The sequence below is a fragment of the Bufo bufo genome, chromosome 7, assembly GCF_905171765.1.
Source record: "Bufo bufo chromosome 7, aBufBuf1.1, whole genome shotgun sequence".
Taxonomy (NCBI): Eukaryota; Metazoa; Chordata; class Amphibia; order Anura; family Bufonidae; genus Bufo; species Bufo bufo.
Genome location: NC_053395.1, coordinates 143480608 through 143503149, shown reverse-complemented (window position 1 = coordinate 143503149; position 22542 = coordinate 143480608). Strand labels below are relative to the sequence as shown.

Sequence of the window (22542 nt, the reverse complement as noted above, 5' to 3'; positions counted from 1 at the left end):
ACATGCCCCTAAATATGACATCCACTTACCTTTCTTCCATTTACGAAGAAGATAAGCTGATCAGAAATGGCACCTACAACCATGGTTACAGAGGGAAAGCTGCTAGAGCTATGAATCCAAGCTGATGTGTAACACTATGATAGAGTAGGAGTTTATTAATGAATGGAGGAGTAAAGAGGAGGAGCACATGGGTGGAAGCAAGATGCTTTTCCTCTGAAGCTCTGGAGAATCTAATCTGGTTACTTTTCTCAAAAGCTTTCTGACTAAAGGAAAAAAGCTGTGGAAAGAATGTGGTGGTGGTGAAGGTCCTTGTAGATAAGATGAAATTGGAATTGCACTTAATTATATTCATGTCTTCCTCTTTATTGAGAAATTGTAAAAATCATTAATTAGAGAAAAGGCTAAATTCAGCATGGCTGTATGCGTTATCCAGGTATACAACGTTTTCTTGTTCAGCTAGTAACATCAATAGACCAGGGGACAAATGTTCCAGGCTTATCTCTTGGGATCTGAAACACAATACGAAATATATGAGAACCATGTGCTATATTATATGTACGTGTAATAAGTACCACTGACATAGCTGTAAAACCAGTTTGCACATCTATAATTAAGATATGATTAATCAATGAACTTCACAAATGCATTGCAAGTGCAGCAGGTCTATGTAATTTGTAAAAAATGTATTTGCCAAGAATCTCATATTTATAGTGTAGCATTAGTACATTTTTATAGTGAGTATGGCACGATTATATTTTCTTATATTCTTCTTTATTATTTGTGATTGAAGAGTGCAGTTGCATTGTGTTTGTTTTTGCTCTTGCGCTTTTAGCCATGGCAATGCGCACCTGCGCACTGGGATGTGCTCACTAACCCCCATTTCTTTCTTAGCTGCTACCTGAATACGTCTTATAGTAGAAGAAGATAGGCGTCTTTCACACATCTGTGGTGACATCAGTGACAAGATGGTCAGTGGTTCATCCATGAAGATGCCTGGCATTTCCTAGCAACTATCCATGAAAGCCATGGACTAAACACGGATGGCATCTGTGTTCTGTGGTTTTCAAGAGTACTAGATGGACAAACGGATCGACATTGGTATGTCAGGTGAAAACATCAGAGAACAAATCCCCTGCAACCATTGCTTGAAGAAGACAAGCTGGTGGTGGCAGCGTTATGGCCTAGGGAATGTTTTCGTTGGCATTCTCTGGGCCTTCTCATCCAAGGTACTCTCAACCTTTTTGGTTATGAATCCATCCTTGCAGATCACATATATACACCCATAAATGCTGATTGTCTTCCCTGTGGGACATGAGATCTTCCAACAAGACAATGTACATATCACATGGCTAGAAATGTCTGACATTTGCTGGAAGAGCATGACCAAGACTTCTTAGTACTACCCTTACATCCTCAATCATTGTGTTCATTCTATACATCTCCAGCACGCCTCCTCAGCAGCTGTGGGATGCACTGCAGTCATCATAGCTTCAGCTACCTGTGACAACCTACTATAACCTTATTGAGTCACTCCCAGCACATCTAGCTGCACATGGCGGTTACTCTGGATATTAGCTGGTGGTCATAATGTGACTCGACTGTGTATCTACTGGTCATTTAGCAATAACAACATTACAAGGTTTAGTTAGGAAGTATGCCACTGCCCCTGTTACACTGGAGGGGGCACAAGGCACTGCCCATTAATTCAGGCTGGTATAGCCATGACATCACAGCTGCAAGGTGTACAATCACATGTCTGTTGCACTGCAGTTTCATTAAGCTGCAGATATTGGGTGGCTCAATATTTTTGCATGGCATCATATAGCCCAGGTCTAAAGCATTGATCCTGCAGAGTCATACCATTTTTGTTAGGTGGTCTTCACAGGCCATTCTGATTTTCTCAGGAGTCATTGGGCTGTTGAGTGTGATCATAGGTAAGCCACGTTCCTGCCGAGCAGAGTCTACTGCATCTTTTATAGCAAAGTATACAGAACAACCCAAAAACACGGATATTTCCCCTAGACCCTAGAAAATAATAATAAGGATATGTTAATGTATGTATAAAATTATCTTCGGGATGAGGAAATAACAAAACTCAGCCACATGACATATACGGTACTTAGTGTATGACGAATATATCCCACATGATACCACTCAATAGCTGCTTGCTGTTGCCAACATTTTTGTGCATTAGAGAGTGTCACACAAAGTTCTACACATCTGTCTAATCCAATATAACTGTCTGAAATACATCTTCTTTTAAGAAGAGGACAAGAGACTATATTTTTCATGAATTTGCTTCATAAATAGATGTAAAACTTGCTGCAACGTTATACATCAGAAATGCAAATTTTGGCAGTTCACAACAAGGTATAGATGCCCAAATGTTTACATTGGGCATACATACAAATCAAGGGGCACCATAGTAAAAATCAGACAAGGCCCCCTCTTCCCCACACAAAAATAAAAAATCCTTGAACACTGCTAAATGCACCAGTTTGATACATTTTCCCTAAAATTGTGTCTAGTGTACAAAACACATTTTATCACTTTTACTAATGTGACCAAGATTTTGGTGTAAACTGTGCCAAAATGTAGTGTAATTTGGCGAATCTAGGTTTAAAGAAAAAAATCAGCTTATCAAGAAAAGTAAAACAACAACCTTACCTCAAAGTAAACCAACGAAAAGTTGTTATAAAGTCAGAGAAAAGTATCCCTGCATCAGATTTATCCTCCAGCCCGAGCCCTGCCCCTGGTGCAGGTCTAGACAGCCTGGCTAAGTTTGAACTGTCTATAGGAGTAGTAAATCTGCCCCAGTGGTGTTATAGTAAATTATACCAAGGAATTTCTAATCTGCTGCCTACCCCAGAATACAAGCTTCCCTTACGTCCTACCAGCAGCACAGATGGGGTTAACTGCCCCTGTGGACTGTTAGGACCGGCGAAATTTTTAATGAGCCCAAGAACCAATAAACGATCTTCAGCTCCCTGAAAGGGAGGAGATCACCCCCCAGCCCACCGTGTTTTTTTCAGTCCTTTGGACAGGTGGACTGGCGTATTGCTCCCTCTCAGGGAGCCGAAGAGTGCTTGAGGGGCTCTCTTTTTTCCAGTATAGGAAATTGCCCCTTTGTTGCCTTTGTAATGCCTTTATTTTAGGCGGTATCGCGGATACAGGGTACCGTCGGGGGAGGGGTGGCTCCCCTCTCTTCTTCCGCCTTGATTCGGCGTCTCTGCGGTGTCCGGTACCTCTCCCCGCCGCAGGTGTGCGGCGCCGTGTGCGCCGCCATCTTCCGGAAGTGACGCGCACCCTGTGCGCTACGTCACTTCTGGTTTTTCGTCCGATGCGGTGTGGTTTAGTAAATCTCACCGCTCGGTTTTTTGCTCTCCTTATAAACGTCTCTAAGGTTCAGGATAGCCTGGGGAGACACATAGGGTTGATTTGAGCCTGGTATAGGCTCTATTTTCTTCTCTGGGCTGGTTCTGATTCCTCTTTTTAAGTGCCCAGAGCCTGTCATTCAGTGCTCTGGTTGCACCGCTTTCACAAGCTAGCTCCAGAGTTCCTTGTGCTTCATATATTCTAGTGATATATTGCTTGCCTTGGGGTTTTTTCTTCACAGCTCTAGTTTCTTCTGTGCTGGTGGGCGCCCATATGGTCTTGTTTCACCTCCACTTTGTGTTTGTAGGTGTTATGACCTGTTTCTTCTTTTCTTACAGTTATGGCTTCCCCTAAAGATGCGGATCAGCGGAAGTCCGGGGCCAAAAGGAAGCATTTGGCCTGTTACGAGTGTAACACACCTTTGGACGACAACTGCCCTTACTCGAGGTGCGAGAGTTGCCGCACACAGGCATCCACGGAACCCACGATGCAAGAGATGTTTCAGTGGACAAAGACTTACGTGGATGATTCCATTAAGGGAGTGGTGCGCCTGCTTAATGAGACTCCCATGGAAGTAGCTGCACCGGTCGAGAGACCTACTCCCTGTTCAGTGGGGTCTTCTTCTGAGGAAGAAGAATTAACTTCTTGCTTTTTTCCCCCAGAGAAAACGCAGAAGTTGCTGAAGTCCATCAGGTCGGGGGACCAGGATGTTGACACGGGGGAGTCCTCCGATCCCGCCGGACGGACACAACGTGTCTTTAGAGCGGATGAGACCCTTCTCTCTGTAATGCGTACAGAGTGGAGAAAGCCTGAGAAAGGCCCAGTCCTTACCAGGAAGTTTAAGCTCATGTACCCGATGGCTAAACCCTTGGTGGAATCGTGGGGTTCCGTTCCCAAGGTGGACATGGCTATAGCCAAGTTGTCCAGGCGCACTCTGGTCCCTGCAGACGATGGGTCTAGTGTGCAGGACCCTCTAGACCGGAGGGCAGAGTGCACCCTTAGAAGGGGTTACACGGCGGCTGCTGCCTCCGCATCAACATCAATAGCGGCCACTGAAGTAGCCTCCTTTCTACGCTCCAAACTCAACAAGATCCAGACGGACGGGGACCAGAGCGTTTCTAGAGACGAAATCTTGGCAGCCTTTAAATCAGCCAATCTGGCTATGGATTTCTTGGTCGATTCCACCCAGATGCAGCTGAAGCTGGCCGCCAAAACTATGGCTCTAGTTTCAGCTGCCCGCAGACCGCTTTGGCTGAAGCCGTGGATCGCGGACAACGCGTCCAAATTCAACCTTTGTGGGCTCCCCTTCGAGCCGGATAGGCTGTTCGGGTCCGAATTGGACAGAATCATGGAGGGACTCTCCGACAAGAAAGGGAAGAGTCTCCCCCAGCAGCCCTTTCGGGGACGCCCCAGACAGGATAAGAAAGGCGGAGGCCGTCCAGGGCAGCAGGCTAGGCGCAGAGATGGGGGGGGGCCGTCTCGTAAATTTTAGAGACGCTCCCGCAAACCCACCAGGGAGGCAAAACCCTCCTGACTATGGGCCTCTTCGAGGCTCTTGGATAAGCCCTGCTGCCCCTGCAGTATCTCCTCTAGACTTTCCCGTACCCCTCCCCCAGATTCCCGTGGGGGGCTGTCTCTCCCATTTCAAAGACCCTTGGGCCCAGTTGATCGCAGACCCCTGGGTTCAGGACATAATTTCTGCCGGGTACCGGGTAGATCTTATCTCCCTCCCCCCAGAGAGATTCATCGCCATGCGAAACTTCAGGTCTGCCAAACAAAGGATCCTAGAATCTTATATTCAGGACTATATCTCCAAGGGAGCCCTAGAGGAGGTGCCGGCAGGGGAGAGAGGCCTAGGGATTTATTCTCCAGTGTTCCTGGTTCCCAAGAAGACGGGAGATCTCCGGATGATCATCGACTTGAGATTTCTCAATCGATTTATAAGGAAAACCAGGTTTCGGATGGAAACCATAAGGTCAGTCAGCCATATCCTCAACCCTGGGGACGTCATGGCTACTCTGGACCTCAAGGATGCGAATCTTCACATCCCGATCCATTCCGCCTCCCGGAAATTCCTCAGGATCGAGGTCCAGATGTTAGGGGTTCGCAGGCACTTTCAGTTCACCGCGCTTCCCTTTGGAATCTCTTCCGCCCCCCATATCTTCACCAAGGTGGTGGTGTCGGTGGTGGCAGCTTTGAGACTTCAAGGACTGACTATTATCCCTTATCTGGACGATTGGCTCTTCATAGCCTCTTCAGTTCCGGTTCTTACCCACCATCTTCAGATCGCAATCTCCTTTCTCCTCCGCCTGGGCTGGATTATCAACTGGCAGAAGTCGAATGTGAGCCCATCGACTTCAATCCATTATTTAGGATTCGTGGTCGACTCTGTGGAGATGTCCCTCCGGTTGACTCTAGAAAGGAGAGCGCGGATTCAGGACCTAGCAAGAGTCCTTTTTGTCCCTCGTCGAGTCTCTATCCGGACTCTCATGAAGATGCTGGGGCTCATGTCAGCGGCTGCGGACGCAGTCCCTTGGGCGCTATGGCACCTCCGTCCTCTTCAGTCGGAGGTCTTACACTTATGGAACGGCAGCCCTGCGGGGCTAGATTCCCTGTGCTCCCTGTCCGGTCAAACCCAGAATTCCCTGGTGGTGGTTTCAGCTACCAGCAGGGAAGTCTATGACCCAACCAGCTTGGGTCATATTGACTACAGACGCGTCCCTTGTAGGCTGGGGCGCTCACCTGGACGGATCCCCAGTACAGGGATCTTGGTCTCCTCTGGAGCGGCGTCTTTCTTCCAACCTTCGCGAGATGCGAGCTATCCAGCTAGCCCTCCTTCACTTCGCCCCTCAGATCCGGGGCAAAGCAGTGAAAGTCCAGTCACACAATATGACTGCAGTTCTCTATATAAACAAGCAGGGAGGCACAAGATCATTGCCCCTTCTGTCAGAGATCGGGGTAATTCTTCGGTGGGCAGAGACGAACCTTTCACATCTATCTGCCACTCATATTCGAGGTTCCCTCAATATGATAGCAGACCGCTTAAGTCGAGGATTACCGACGATGGAGTGGTCTCTGCATCCGGAGATCTTCAGGCAGTTAGTTCACAGATGGGGTATGCCAGAGGTGGATCTCATGGCAACTAGGTTCAACGCCAAGGTGCTGAGGTTCTGTTCCCTGTACAGGGAAGACAACCCCCTGGCGATAGATGCTCTGTTGATACTGTGGAGGTTCAGGCTGGCTTACATCTTCCCTCCATTTTCCATGATACCGAGGGTATTGATGAAAATCCGTCAGGATCAGGCCTCGGTAATAGCCATCATACCGTTCTGGCCCAGGAGATCCTGGTTTACCCAGCTCATTCAGATGAGTCGGGGACAATACTGGAGACTCCCCCCGGAGCAGACCCTGGTGTCGTGGGACACTCACCTCTGCCCAGATCTGCACAGGTTCAACCTGACAGCCTGGAGGTTGATCAGTCCCTTCCCAACATAGAAGGGCTTTCCGAGTCGGTCCTGAGAACTTTGTCGCATTCCAGAGCAGAGTCTACAAAGAAGTCCTACTCCAGGATCATGAGAATCTTCGCGGCATGGTGTGATTCCAAACAGGTGGCGTCCGCAGATCCACCCCTTCCTGCGATACTACAATTCCTTCAAGATGGATTAGATAGAGGCCTATCTCCAACTACCTTGAAGGTACAGATTTGTGCCATCTCGGCCTGTCTCAACAGGCCACATTCTCGGGACCCACTCATCAAACGCTTCCTGAAGGGAGCTGAAAGACTAAAGCCTACTATACTGAAACCTATCCCCCAGTGGGATCTTTCAGTAGTGCTCAGGGGGCTAGCATCTCCCCTCTTCGAGCCTTTGGAGGAGGTGGAATTCAAATTTTTGACTTTAAAGATGGTTTTTCTTCTGGCTGTAGCTTCAGCCAAAAGAATCTCTGAATTGCAGGCTTTCTCTGCAATTCACCCGTATATTATCTTCTTACAGGACAGAGTACTCCTGAAGTTTTTACCCTACTTCAGGCCTAAGGTGCCTACCTTCCAAAATATCAACCAGGTAATCTCTTTACCAGTTTTGTTTTCAGCCTCCTCCTCTGATACTCCAGCAAGAGACCCGCTGGATATTTCAAGATGCCTCCAGGTCTATGTGGATAGATCCAGAGAGTTCAGGATAGATGAGAATCTCCTTATCCTGTTTGCCGGTAAGTCTAAAGGCCGTAAAGCGTCTAAAGCCACCATTAGTCGCTGGATCAAGGAGGCCATTAGGGAAGCTTTCGTCTCCCAATCCCTAGATCCTCCGGAGTTTGTGAGAGCCCATTCTACTAGGGCTGTCTCCACCTCAGTTGCGGAGAGAAGACTTCTCCCCTTAAAGTTGATCTGTAAGGCGGCCTCCTGGAGCTCTGAGTCAACCTTCATCTCCCATTATAGGATAGATGCTAGGATGGCAGAGTTTTCGGCTTTTGGGCAGACAGTTCTTAGTTCTCACAGGCATGAGGACCCTCCCTAGGGGATTCTTCTTGCTATCTCCCCATCTGTGCTGCTGGTAGGACGTAAGGGAATCGTTAATTTCTAACGATAATTTGTTTTCCCTTAGTCCTAACAGCAGCACACAAATATCCCACCCTAAATACATTATGCTTGTTAAAAACACGGTGGGCTGGGGGGTGATCTCCTCCCTTTCAGGGAGCTGAAGATCGTTTATTGGTTCTTGGGCTCATTAAAAATTCCGCCGGTCCTACCAGTCCACAGGGGCAGTTAACCCCATCTGTGCTGCTGTTAGGACTAAGGGAAAACAAATTATCGTTAGAAATTAACGATTTTCCTCTATGTGCATGCGAATTTACAATATCTAATCCACACTGATGGACTGTACTTTAGTGTTCCTTCCATTTGGTGTTCTTTGTTTTTCATTACGGTATATAGAATAGTTTTTTGTGATGATTATTTGTATTTTGTTATATAGAATTTTGTTTTTCAAAAACAAATAATCATACCACAGGAAAATAAACTTTTATATAATGCATATTACGCATATGCAGTGCACAGTCATTGACCTGTAAAATGAATAATGTATATTCTGTTACCATATGCCTACATAATTATGTGCACAATATGGCAGAATAATGTAATACCACCATACAGTGCACATGAACTTTTACTGTAAAAATACGATCACAATATACAAATAACACACCCATTAATAAAGACAACCAGAGTGCCCAGGATGTAGCACTTTCAGAATTCCCCCATTAATAGTGCCATCCTAATCAGTAGAATGTCACATTTGAACAGTGCCATCTGAATCAGCTGGTATTATCTGTGGTTGTCTGGTAAAATGGTTAGTTTTGTTCTCCCACAGGTCATACAAAACAGAAATCCAAGTTCAGCTTTCATTTTTTGTCACAAGCCCCTAATAAATTTGTTAGCCACAGACAAATCCTTGACACGTGAACCTAGGCTTAGAGTTACACAATAAAACTCTATCAATAGTCGCCACAAGGGGGAGTCTATTGGATACAGATGTGTACAGCTCTGAATGAATTCAGTGACAGCTGTATAAATGCATGTGCTGCAAACTCTCCTTAGTGGGTTCTGCCCTGAGACCAACTGTAGAAAAGATCATCAGTTAAAGGAAAAGCACTTGAATATACAACTTAATGGATTTTTTAAGGAATAATTAAGTAACTTGGTAGCTCACCTTAGCAGAGTATATGGTATATGGATTGTTGGATGATGCCAGAAGGGAGACATTAAATTCATTGGGAACATCACGCACACCAGGTATCTTATATTTATCAGGTCCTAATGTATACATGTCACCTTGAGGGGAATAATGGAGTTCTTCCATTGTGTACAGACCAAGTCCCTGAACAAAGGCACCTTCAAGCTAACAGAAAATAGAGACAAATATGTGAAATCTATTTAATATAGATGTGCTTTCTACTCATTGCTATAAATATAGTGTATTATATATGATAATAAAATGTATACAAGTCTATATATACAGTACAGTCTTTTTTAGACTGCTTGCAGCATATTCAGTATTACTAACTTATCTTTGACAGTTAGGGCTCTGAATAGATAGAATATGATTGTTTTGAAGGAATATGTGGAACCAACCTGACCAATGTCTACACCTGGGTTTATGCTTTCTCCAGCATCCACAACCATATCAGTGCGGAGATTCTGTTGGATAGAAATAGAATTTAAATTAATAAAGTTGGTCTGCATTTATCAGTGTATTTGCAGCTTTTTTGTTTTACTCCAAAACTCTGTCTTATATGGTTTGAGGAACATTTATTAACCATTGCATTTACCCCTTCTATTTAGAGATTGATGGGAGGTTGTACACCACTGCTAAGAATGCTGTGACATATTCTACTAATATGTTATAACACTATTACATAGGAATACCACTTTAACTTACAAAGAGAATAGAAGACCAGCTTGGTGCTCATACATTCTTGCTGGACTGTCATAGAAATTGCAAATTACATTAGCCTCTCACTCTCTTCTCGTATCTACTAAAAAAAAACATGACCCTTTCTGCATGACTAAGTACTGAGCTGTCTCTAAGATACTTATCATACGAGTATCTAAACTCCTTGTCTACTCTCCTTTCATCCACTCTGTATGTTAACTATCGCTCTGAACCCTTACAATCAGTTTTTTGCACTCTACAGAAATCACTCTTATCAAAGTATCAAATGTTCCCCTGTTGTCCACAAGCAACAGTGACTACTCTATATTCATTCTCCCAGATCTCTCTGCAGCATTTGACACTGTAAACCACCAACTTCTTCTCAGCCTTAGGGACACTGCCAATTGGCCAATTGGGCACCGCTCTCTTTTGGTTTTCTTCCTATATCTCTGACCACTCAGTGTATCATTTGCTGACTCTGCTTCTTCTGCCTTTCTTCTTCAGGTATCAGTGCCTCTCCTCTCTCTACACAGTCCCTATTATATACTTTATCCCATGACATTACTACTACAAAACACCAGTGACTGTCTGCTCTCTCTAACATCATGTCCTCTATCTGAAACAAACATTTTCAAAAACTGGACTTCTTGAGCCAGATTTATCATTAGCTCAAGTCAGAATAATGGAGTGAAAAAGTCGCAAATTTTTGCGCAATCGCCTAAACTGCACAAAAATTTGCAACTTTTATTGGCTCTGCGCTATGCTCGCCAGTTTTCTGAAAGTGGGCGTGTTTTCTTATGTAAATGAATCTCTAGACAGATTTACTATTGCGACAATTTAAAAAGTCGCAAAAAAGTCACAAAAAAAATTGCAAAATCACTCCAGTGCGGACCATGCTTATCTTATGCAACTTTTTAAAAGAAAATGCGACTTTTTGTAAAGACGTGCGACTTTTGTAAAGCCGCTTACTGACAGATAAACTGCTACCGTCAAACCACATTTAGCACAGTCTTAAAGGGCTGATCATAAATCTGACTTGGCTAAAACTGACTTTAGCTATATGTGAAAGTGGAGTGAGCTGTCAGAGTAATGATAAATCTGGCCCCTTGTTTTTTTTCATCTACCAATCTACCTAAAACTGATATTTCTGTCTTGGTGTGTGGTACTGCCATAACACTTAGCATGACAACTGTCTTGTGGTTATCTTTGACTCAAATCTTTTCTTTACACCCTACATTCAGTTACTTGATTGCCCATGTTGCCTGCACCTCAAAAACATTTCTAGAATGCACCCTTTTCTTACTGTGGAAGGAGCAAAAACTACTATTATCATCCTGAACCATTCTTATCTTGATTACTGTAACTTAATACTACAAGAAAATTTAGACTAGCACATTCATATTCATAGTCACAGGTGCATATCCATAAAGGACGTTGCTCAGTCTAAAAGAGGCGCTACCCTCAATATATACTACAAGAAAATTTAGACTAGTACATTCATATTCATAGTCACAGGTGCATATCCGTAAAGCAAACATGGTTGATAAAAAAAATGGCTGAACAACTCTACACATACAAACAATAGAGCTATGAAATGGGGATCATAAATTAAAGTGGAATTATACCTACCATAAATGATAAAATTGGTGTACTTTCAATTATTTTATAACAGTTGTGGGAAAAAGAAGATTACCAACACTCATTCCTTTAACATGAATTTGTACAAAGAGTTCCTTTGTATTTGTATGTTGGAGTAGATTGAATTACTGAATCAGGTTAACTGATTCAGAAGTATGCAGCGCATACATCATGTGAGACTCCAGCAATCAATTACACAGAGTACATCACCCAAAATAAAAGCATGGAAAGTGCCTTACCTTATGTCCTCCAGTTAGACAGTCTAGCTCAATCTCAGAACAAGCTGCCCCAAAGATGTAATATGGGGTAATATTACCTTCTCCCTTCTCCCAGTCCATTTCTGTGTTATATCCCCTGGAAGAAATGAGGAGTTAGTACCAATCTAAACAGAGTTCCCAGGAAGTTAAAGGTTCTTGTGAGCCCAGGTTAAATCTAATCCAGCAATGTACTAATATACATCTATTATGGCAATTATTAATTAGCAATCAATATACAGTATAACAAGGCAGTCCTGTTAGTTTATTGACACATTACAGGTTATCATTCATAGTAGTCAGTATTCTTCCAGGTCAGCAGGTAGGCCTTAAGGAATTTGATTTCTCTAATTAGGATCACACCTTAAAATTTAAACTATGATTCTAACAACAGAAGGCACACTATTTGCTAGCAAGGCAGCAAAGGTTACCCTATAATTTCGATGAATTCAACCAGTTATGAATGAGGGGGAATATTCCTTGTGACAATTATGCACAAAATAATCTGATCTCTAGACAAATTTTCTACATGGAAGGCAGACTGAGAACTTAAAGTTGCCTTGGAAAAAATCTAAAAGTGGTCACAAGTGGTAAATAGGTCTAAACTGGCAGCAGATGGGGCCAACGCAAGTAGACAGGAACATTGTCTCTGCAACAAATATCATAGTGTCAGCCATCAATTCAGACCCTATCATGTTCTGATGCTGGGAACTTCAGGTCTTTATATACCTGGTTGGCTGCCATTTATTAATACTGTAATAGATTTGGCTGGCTGGCAACCTGTCAACTGCTCGGGTGGCCCTCCTAGGCATCGGCCCACCAGGAAATTTCCCAGTAGAGTCTGGTCAGTCCACCCCTGTGATCACATAATATCAGATATCAAATAGAGATGAAGGCACAATATCTACCTGAAAAATCCAGTAGCTGAAAGGCTCACTTTCTGACTAAAAGCACCCAAAACCTGGAAATCAATTATCACAGTGTTATTTTTAAGCAGACATCTTCTGTGTATATTTTTATCTTTTGCACATTTTACAGTGTAAAAACAGTAAGGTTTATACTGCTTTATCCACTCAGATGGCAGTGGAGAAAATGGCTGACAAGATTTCTTCATTTATTTATTTTTCTCCTTTGCAAGACACATGGAATTCATTAAGGATGAGGCTCAGGGTACTTTCACACTAGCGTTGTTGGAATCCAGCAGGCAGTTCTGTTGCAAACGGATATCCTTGTTTTCCAGGTCTGTTAGAGGGATCCGGTGATATACCAGATCATCTGGAATAATGGATCCAGTATTAATTTTTTTTTCAAAGATCAAAACTAGCTCCTCCTATATCCCAGTGCATGCGCAGACCGGAAAACCGGATCCGGCGATGTGGCAATTTCAAGAACACTTGGTACCGGATCCGTCATTAATACATCTCTATGGAAATTAATGCTGGGTCCGGCAAGTGTGGTATTGTTCTTGGATTTTGGCAGGAAAAAATAACGCAGCATACTGCGGTACCTTGTCCGTTCAAATACCGTAAAAGGGACAGAACAGAGGACATTGTGATACATACTAAACTGATTACTTTCCATTCAGAATGCATTAGGACAAAATTGAGGTGTTTTTTTTTTACCGGATTTCAATACCGGAAAAGAATAACGCTAGTGTGAAAGTACCCTCAGGCTCGGACTGACCCACAGGTGCACAGGTGAATCCCCTGGAGGACCCCTAGTCTCCCACCCTCTGAATAGGTTACACATGATACAGTACACTGACTGCACTACATTTAGATAGGCAGCAGACAGCATTTCAATCAGTTTATGTTCATATAAACTGGGTAGATTATTCAACCCCTGTCAGGCTCATTATTACACAGGGAGGAGACTTCAAGGATCGTTCTTTTTCAGAGTACACCAATAGTTTAATTAAACTACATAGTTTATATAAGCTTGGTGTCCAGTTATGAGTTTAGCTACTAGTGAAGATAGCAATGTGGGGATAGTATCTTTTACCAAACAATCTTTAAAGGGGTTCTCTGGGATACAGATATTGACAACCTATCCTCGGGATAGGTCATCAATATCAGATTGGTGGGGATCTGACACCCAGCAACCACATTGATCAGGCACTGCACCGGAAACTACAGTATACAATGTACAAAGTGGAAGCAGAAGGCTCAGTACAGTGTGTAGTTTACTGAGCTGCAGTATCCTGACACATCCACTGCACAGTGTATGGAGCTATTTTCTTCCACTCAATATATTGTATACTTTTTGGCATCGGAGGCTGCATGGAAGAGCTCATTGCTATCTCTCCTAAACCTTAAATACATATGTATGGTTGGCTTGACTAAGCTTATGTAACCTGAACAGATAGTAAGTAGAAGGCTGACGTCAGGTACCACTGGCAGCATGTTATCTTGTCAAGAAAAACAATCAGCCAGTTGTAAACAAATCTTCAGTGATAGCTACCATTATGGGAGTGTCAGAGGACCCATGCACAATTGATGACTGGTTTTATGTATTTAAATGAATCACAAGTAAACTTTTAATTCACCTAGCCTGTATAAGTCTACCTTATTCCTGTACATAAGAATTCATGGTAAAACAATAAGCTTTGAGTATATATTTTTTTTGCTAAAAAGTATATATTGAACTCACCCACTCCTCCCATTTACCATTTGGATTGTTTTTGACAATTGGTTCTAACCTTTCCCAGAGGGTCTCGCAGGCATACTTGAAGAAAGAAAAGAAATGAAGAGATAATTACTTTTCTTACATTTCTATAATTAGTGTATAAGGATTTTTAGGGTTTATAAAGCTGCTTTGTATATGCATATAATAGAAAAATAATAAACAGTTGAAAATATTTAATATACTGACTGTCTATTTAACAGTGTTTCCAGTCTACTTTGATGACAAATCATGTGGCCACAGTGGATCACATGCCTAACAACTGCCTAACATGCCTACAACTGCCTAACATGCACAGTGGATCACATGCCTAACATGCCTACAACCTAACAACTGACTGCTGTATTACATAACATCATAAACCAACTGCAAAATTAAAGATGTTTTCCTGTATTTAACATCTTCAGATAAATGCATACATATCTATTTTAGAAATAGGCAATATAGTCTATTTAATAAATCTAGTTATTACTGGGGTTCCCACCATTAATCATGCATTGTCACCTATGTTTTAGATAGGTGATACATGTCCTTTGTGGGAATAACGCTTATAAGGAATAAATGGAAGTGTAGTAAAACCGGCACTCTTCACTTGGTTGACCACACTGAGAGCAATATGGGTAAATACAATATATTTATTTAAACCTTGATCATAAAAGTATGTTGGGAGAGATGTCCCTTAGGTGATGTCGCTTGAAGGAAAAAAGGGGGAAGGAGTGGGTATTACCCTTCCATGATTGAACTTAAAGTACATATAATAAATACATGAAAATTGCATAGATGGTAAAAAATTCCAGGTTAAAAAATTAAGAAGTTAATTCATTAAAAATGCATATAAAGTGCATGTATTGGTTTCACCCTTTTGGTAGGAAGGGAGGTTCCTTGTGTTTGTAGTCACGCGTCAGAAATGTAGATATCCTCAATAGTAGCCTATAATCAGGTCTGGAATAGTTATTGTAGGTAGTCACAGGTGTGGGGATGTACAAATGTATAGGTGGCAGATTGATCAGTCAGTGATTATTTCCACCATATATTTCTATACATTGATCTCCCAATAGTTGATTCAATAATACATGTCGTTCTGTGATCTCTAGATTAGGGATCTATTGATGTATCCAGATAATTTTCAATGGGATGATTTCCTTAATTGGAAAGTTAATAGTATGTTTAGGTTATCTCCTTATTTTAAATTATATGCCAGTCACTGTAAACAGTAGAGTACATAGAGGTACATAAGATGAATGTATCAGTCAGTTGTTATGCCTAGTGTGGCGTCCCACACACTGTTAGGCTCACACTGACTGAAAGTACCTTCTCTGTTGATTTCGCTTGTTATAGCTGCCGATGCGCCTTCCAGCGTTGTATACTGTGGATTTTCTTCTTCAGCGTCCCACGTGTGTGTGACGTCACTGGCGTCTTACGTGTTACGGGTCTGTTCCGCGTTCGCTGTATTCACCGTCTTTGGGGAAGGTTTAAAAATGAAAGCGATTTCCAGGATATTCAAGAGTTGTGTCCTGCCAATACTTTTGTTGCAGGTTTGTCTGTTTTTCGAACACCATACGCGTTTCGGGGGTCTCAACTGCCTCCTTCATCAGTGGTTACCCGCTATCTGGGCTGGTTTATATACCCTATATCTAATTGAAAGTCTGAACTGGATTGTGTTGTGGATCTGGCAAATCCTGTGATGTTACTTTTTCTTTTTCTCTATCATTTATTTTTTCGTTGTTGATGATTCCATCAAAATCAAAGTTGTCGTCTTTGGAATAGAGAGAGTGGAAAATGGGTACAAGTTCCACAATTATATCGCTTATGCGGTGTCGCTCGTATGTTTTCTATTTATAAGTTGCTCATCTGTGTTCCTGGATGAGTTCTATATTCCATAGATTGGATTTTATAGATGTGGCAAGATAAATGGTGTTGATTTTATCTCTTCTTTTCTTATCTTTTGCTTTTAATTTGATTCAATAGCACAAGCTTTATAATAATGGGAGATCAATGTATATGGTTATGTTACTTCTATAATATCGCTGTAGTGACAGGAGGTCAAAATTATGATGTTTAATTCAAGACATTTTTATTTTGAACGTTTTTTTTCTAGTTAGATCACTTATGCGGTAATGATGCGTTTTTTTATGTTGTTGATGCGTTTTTTGTATATAGTTTGCAACTGGTACTCCTAAATATTTTCCATGTCAAAGTTTCTTTTCTAGAACCTTTTTTAGAGGAAATCTTTTATTTATTATTCCCCTAATATTAGAACTGTATGGATCAGTGTTTAAAGGGAATTCCTTTTATCTAGAGGTATTGATAGAGTAGAATAGAGTGAAATAGAATAAAATAAAATAAAATAGAATAGAGTGCCCCCATTGGAGATATCATGTGAAATAATCTTAGTGTGGTGAATTAGCGTCGGACATGAGTGGGCAATGTTGAGGGCATCTAGCTAAGTAGATATATCTTTTGATCATATGTCGTGTCTCTAAATATTCATATGTATATGCTTCATAATAGAGATCTATATAGAACTGCATATTTCGATAGTACTTGAGTCCTCCTTTGTGAGGTCTTTCTTATTCAAATGAGGAACATAGACAAATATTATCACTATGTAGCGACTATATAGTATATCTGTTATAGTGTATTGGAGATGGTAGTCTCATTCAGGACAAATTCCAGAAAATGTGTTGTGAGTGGATGGGAGTGGGGCGGGGGGCCTCGTATCGAGTGGGAGTCGGGGTGCTGGTAAAATAGTCGGACGCCTACTCCCAGTCGAACGGAGGCAGCCGCTCCATTGTTCTTATAGAAAATTGAAAAGTTCAAAATCGGCATTTAAGCCATCTGGTATGAGTGTGTTGAACTCAAATATGAACTTAGATTCAATACGTGACATTTTTGCTATATGGTTTCCTCCTCTCCAATCTGTTTCTATTTTCTCTAGAGCTGCAAAGGTTAGACCTGTGGGGTCTTGATTATGACATATTTTGAAGTGTTTAGAAAGTGAATGTTTTTCAAAACCTTTTTTAATATTAAAATAAAAATAAATGTGACGCACAAGAGTAACTACAGCCCCAAGAGGTGCACTCAGTCGGGTGGACTCACCCTGTCCACTCCCAGAAGTAATAAATATAGAATAAAATTAACTGGGCACTCTCAGGATATCTGCACCAATTGAAATTTATTAGCATATATTACAATAGCACTGAACAACAGTATGTATTGGCGGTAATAATAAACACTATATAACAATATATAAATAAACACACAACATGCAGTAATATGCTATCCAGCTACTGAGGAAGGGGTAATGTGATACCCCGAAACGCGTCTAGCCTAGACAGGACCCCAGAAACTTGGACCACTTGGGAATCTGGAGAATCTACTGGATATCTGTTAAGAAGGAATCGTCTGTCACACGAATGGCTCACTTGGAATACAACCTGTAAGGCCTGAGTCCATGTGGAAGGCCTGAACACATGTGCCAAACAATTGCCAGTGTGCAAATCTATTGACGAACTATCGGTCTACAGACTCAGAGGACCATATTATTACCTTCGTTGAACTATCAAGGGAGACGGTAAGACCGTTTGATTTTATCCAGCGATTTTATCCAGCACTTTTTCATATGACTCTTAGTCCAGTGAGACGCTGCTGGTGGATGTGATAAGCGGGACGCCGCTTAAAGTTGGTTCAGTGGACCACGTATTGGGACTGTAGTTTTGAATACCCCTGTTATTCAATCGAATAGGACAATATTAGAGGTCACCGTTTATTGCGACCAGTATCCGAGGTGACTTTTCCATATAAATATTCGGCTGAGTATTTATACGATCATTTTACTATCGAGTATTCCAATTTTATTCCTCGATTTTATCACATTTTAGATCTCTATTTTCCAGTTGTTTTACATATTACTGCATGTTGTGTGTTTTTTTTATATATTGTTATATAGTGTTTATTATTACCGCCAATACATACTGTTGTTCAGTGCTATTGTAATATATGCTAATAAATTTCAATTGGTGCAGATATCCTGAGAGTGCCCAGTTAATTTTATTATTTTTTAATATTATTTATATGTTCTGATATTTATTTTTTTATACTTCTTTTTGTCCTGCCAATATACTGTTTTTTGCAAGGACATTGTATGATGTATATTACATTTGTGCTACTACAGGTCAAAAATTATTTTATTTCGTATTCTAAGGAATTAGTTGTTGAATATATTTTTTCTGTTTTCTTCTTAAAAGAGGTTATTTTGCAGTTGCAACATTGGTTGCATCTGTAGAATCCCTTTAGTTTCTGCCATGTATTTAATGAGAATTTTAGTTTTTTGTTATATGTTTTAATAGATGGGGCAACTTTCAAGCCTAGATTAAGGGCTCTTGTGTATATGATGCCAATGTGTTTTAATTATCTTTTCAATTTGTCTCTGTTCCTCATTTGAATAAGAAAGACCTCACAAAGGAGGACTCAAGTACTATCGAAATATGCAGTTCTATATAGATCTCTATTATGAAGCATATACATATGAATATTTAGAGACACGACATATGATCAAAAGATATATCTACTTAGCTAGATGCCCGCAACATTGCCCACTCATGTCCGACACTAATTCACCACACAAAGATTATTTCACATGATATCTCCAATGGGGGCACTCTATTCTATTTTATTTTATTTTTATTTCATTTTATTCTATTTCACTCTATTCTACTCTATCCATACCTCTAGATAAAAGGAATTCCCTTTAAAGAGGACCTTTCACCTATTCTTACCCTATGAACTAAGTATACAGCCATGTGGAGCGGCGCCCGGGGATCTCACTGCACTTACTATTATCCCCAGGCGCCGCTCCGTTCTGCCGCTATGCCCTCCGGTATCTCCGTTCCCTAAGTTATAGTAGGCGGAGATACCAGTCCCTAAGTTATGGTAGGCGGAGTCTGCCCTAGCGCTGGCCAATCGCAGCGCAGAGCTCACAGCCTGTGAGGTTATTTTCTCCCAGGCTGTGAGCTCTGCAATGCGATTGGCCAGCGCTAGGGCAGACTCCGCCTACCATAACTTAGGGAACGGAGATACCGGAGGGCATAGCAGGAGAACGGAGCGGCGCCCGGGGACAATAGTAAGTGCAGTGAGATCCCCGGGCGCCGCTCCACATGGCTGTATACTTAGTTCATAGAGTAAGAATAGGTGAAAGGTCCTCTTTAAACACTGATCCATACAGTTCTAATATTAGGGGAATAATAAATAAAAGATTTCCTCTAAAAAAGGCTCTAGAAAAGAAACTTTGACATGGAAAATATTTAGGAGTACCAGTTGCAAACTATATACAAAAAAACACATCAACAACATAAAAAATGCATCATTACCGCATAAGTGATGTAACTAGAAAAAAACTTCAAAACAAAAATGCCTTGAATTAAACATCATAATTTTGACCTCCTGTCACTACAGCGATATTATAGAAGTAACATAACCATATACATTGATCTCCCATTATTATAATGCTTGTGCTATTGAATCAAATTAAAAGCAAAAGATAAGAAAAGAAGAGATAAAATCAACACCATTTATCTTGCCACATCTATAAAATCCAATCTATGGAATATAGAACACATCCAGGAACACAGATGAGCAACTTAGAAAAAGAAAACATATGAGCGACACCGCATAAGCGATATAATTGTGGAACTCGTACCCATTTTCCACTCTCTCTATTCTAAAGACAACAACTTTGATTTTGATGGAATCATCAACAACGAAAAAATAAATGATAGAGAAAAAGAAAAAGTAACATCACAGGATTTGCCAGATCCACAACACAATCCAGTCCAGACTTTTAATTAGACATAGGGTATATAAACCAGCCCATTGACAGATAGCGGGTAACCACTGATGAAGGAGGCAGTTGAGACCCCCGAAACGCATATGGTGATAGAAAAACAGATAAACCTGCAACAAAAGTATTGGCCGGACACAACTCTTGAATATCCTGGAAATCGCTTTCATTTTTAAACCTTCCCCAAAGACGGTCAATATAGCGAACGCCGAACAGACCGGAAACACGTGGGACACCAGTGACGTCACACACACGTGGGACGCCGGAGAAGAAAATCCACAATATACAACGCTGGAAGGCGCATCGGCAGCTATAACAAGCGAAATCAACGGAGAAGGTACTTTCAGTCAGTGTGAGCCTAACAGTGTGTGGGACGCCACACTAGGCATAACAACTGACTGATACATTCATCTTATGTACCTCTATGTACTCTACTGTTTACAGTGACTGGCATATAATTTAAAATAAGGAGATAACCTAAACATACTATTAACTTTTCAATTAAGGAAATCATCCCATTGAAAATTATCTGGATACATCAATAGATCCCTAATCTAGAGATCACAGAACGACATGTATTATTGAATCAACTATTGGGAGATTAATGTATAGAAATATATGGTGGAAATGATCACTGACTGATCAATCTGCCACCTATACATTTGTACATCCCACACCTGTGACTACCTACAATTCCACGCCTGATTATAGGCTACCATTAAGGATATCTACATTTCTGACTTGGGACTACAAACACAAGGAACCTCCCTTCCTACCAAAAGGGTGAAACCAATACATGCACTTTATATGCATTTTTAATGAATTAACTTCTTAATTTTTTAACCTGGAATTTTTTACCATCTATGCAATTTTTTATGTATTTATTATATGTACTTTAAGTTCAATCATGGAAGGGTAATACCCACTCTTTCCCCCTTTTTTCCTTCAAGCGACATCTCCACCTAAGGGACATCTCTCCCAACATACTTTTATGATCAAGGTTTAAATAAATATATTGTATTTACCCATATTGCTCTCAGTGTGGTCAACCAAGTGAAGAGTGCCGGTTTTACTACACTTACATTTATATCCTACTCTCTCTGATTGGGTGAATCAGCTAAACCTGAGCACCGACACACGGTATTGGTTGGGAGAGCCACCAGTTATTTACAATTAACTCTTATAAGGTGTAGTCACATGTTGGTGAAGTATTTATTGTATGAACAAATCATGTAGCGATGCCTGTGCCTTTGTTTAATAATTGTGTTACACACATTTACTTAATTTACTCAGTGTTAATTACCTTAACAGCCAGGCCACAAATATTTGTGCCGATCGAACCAGCAGTTGGAAGGGAATTTGGGACAGTTACTGTGGTGGTCCCAGAGATGTAAATGTATGACATTGGTATCTTGAGTTCTTTGCTTGCAATCTAGTATAGAGGTAAACATATATTAAGATGTTATGGAATAGAAGACATGGCACCACTATTAAAGGATTCTCAAAGCTTTGTCGCACTCTGTATGGGTTTCGCTGTGTATAGGGTTCCCACCCCAATTTCAGATAATAACAAATCACAGCAGGTCACCATCAATTAGAAGTGCTTTTATTGCTGAGTACATCGGAAAACACGGAAAACATGTGGTAGTTCGCGTGTTAACGTTCTCGGCACATAGGCCTTCGTCACTATAATTACAATAGAACAAAATTGATTAAAACATCGAAAAATGACTATTACAAGGACTGACGTAACATAGAGATGGCTGTATGCATCGGAGAAGATTTTGCTCCGGGGTAGTCACAATTAAATAACAAGATGTTATCTTTAAATATATTTCTTAAGTACTTCTGATAATCTTGTATAATTGTGTATACAATTGTGGTATGGTCATTTTTCTTAATTCATTTCTGTTAGCACTGGTCAAGCTGCCTCCACCATGTCCTCACTACGGATTCCCAATAAACATCACGGACTTTGTACTCAGTATGATGCATGTAGTTACCACGATATACTCAGCACTTATATTATGTACTCAGCACCCTGTCCTTGCCTTATATTATGTACTCAGCACCCTGATTTTGCCTTATATTATATACCCAGCATTCTGATTTTGCCTTATATAATGTACTCAGCACTCTGACTTTACCTAAGGTTATGTATTCAGCTCAACATTCATTCACTAAGAGCATAGTTCTCCAGTATCTTTATAACCTTGTTTTTTACTATGCCCCAATAATCTGTACCAGGGAACTGTACCAGGGCGGCAAATCATAATGAGGTGGTTATTATGGGGGACTTTAACTACCCAGATATAGACTGGGAAACTGA

General features: G+C 41.2%; 1 protein-coding gene across 1 annotated transcript in view; it reads right to left on the bottom strand.

Annotated features, from left to right (window-relative positions):
• Nucleotides 1-342: 342 nt before the first annotated feature.
• Nucleotides 343-22542, bottom strand: part of LOC121007369 (aldehyde oxidase 1-like) — a 226651-nt gene continuing 204451 nt past the window's right edge. The window contains exons 29-36 of the mRNA XM_040439251.1: nucleotides 21517-21645; nucleotides 14342-14416; nucleotides 12601-12653; nucleotides 11678-11792; nucleotides 9500-9565; nucleotides 9078-9266; nucleotides 1861-2025; nucleotides 343-509 (exon numbers count right to left, since the gene is read on the bottom strand). Coding sequence (XP_040295185.1) covers nucleotides 453-509; nucleotides 1861-2025; nucleotides 9078-9266; nucleotides 9500-9565; nucleotides 11678-11792; nucleotides 12601-12653; nucleotides 14342-14416; nucleotides 21517-21645 — 849 coding nt within the window. The 3' untranslated portion in view covers nucleotides 343-452. The remainder of the gene's footprint in view (nucleotides 510-1860; nucleotides 2026-9077; nucleotides 9267-9499; nucleotides 9566-11677; nucleotides 11793-12600; nucleotides 12654-14341; nucleotides 14417-21516; nucleotides 21646-22542) is intronic.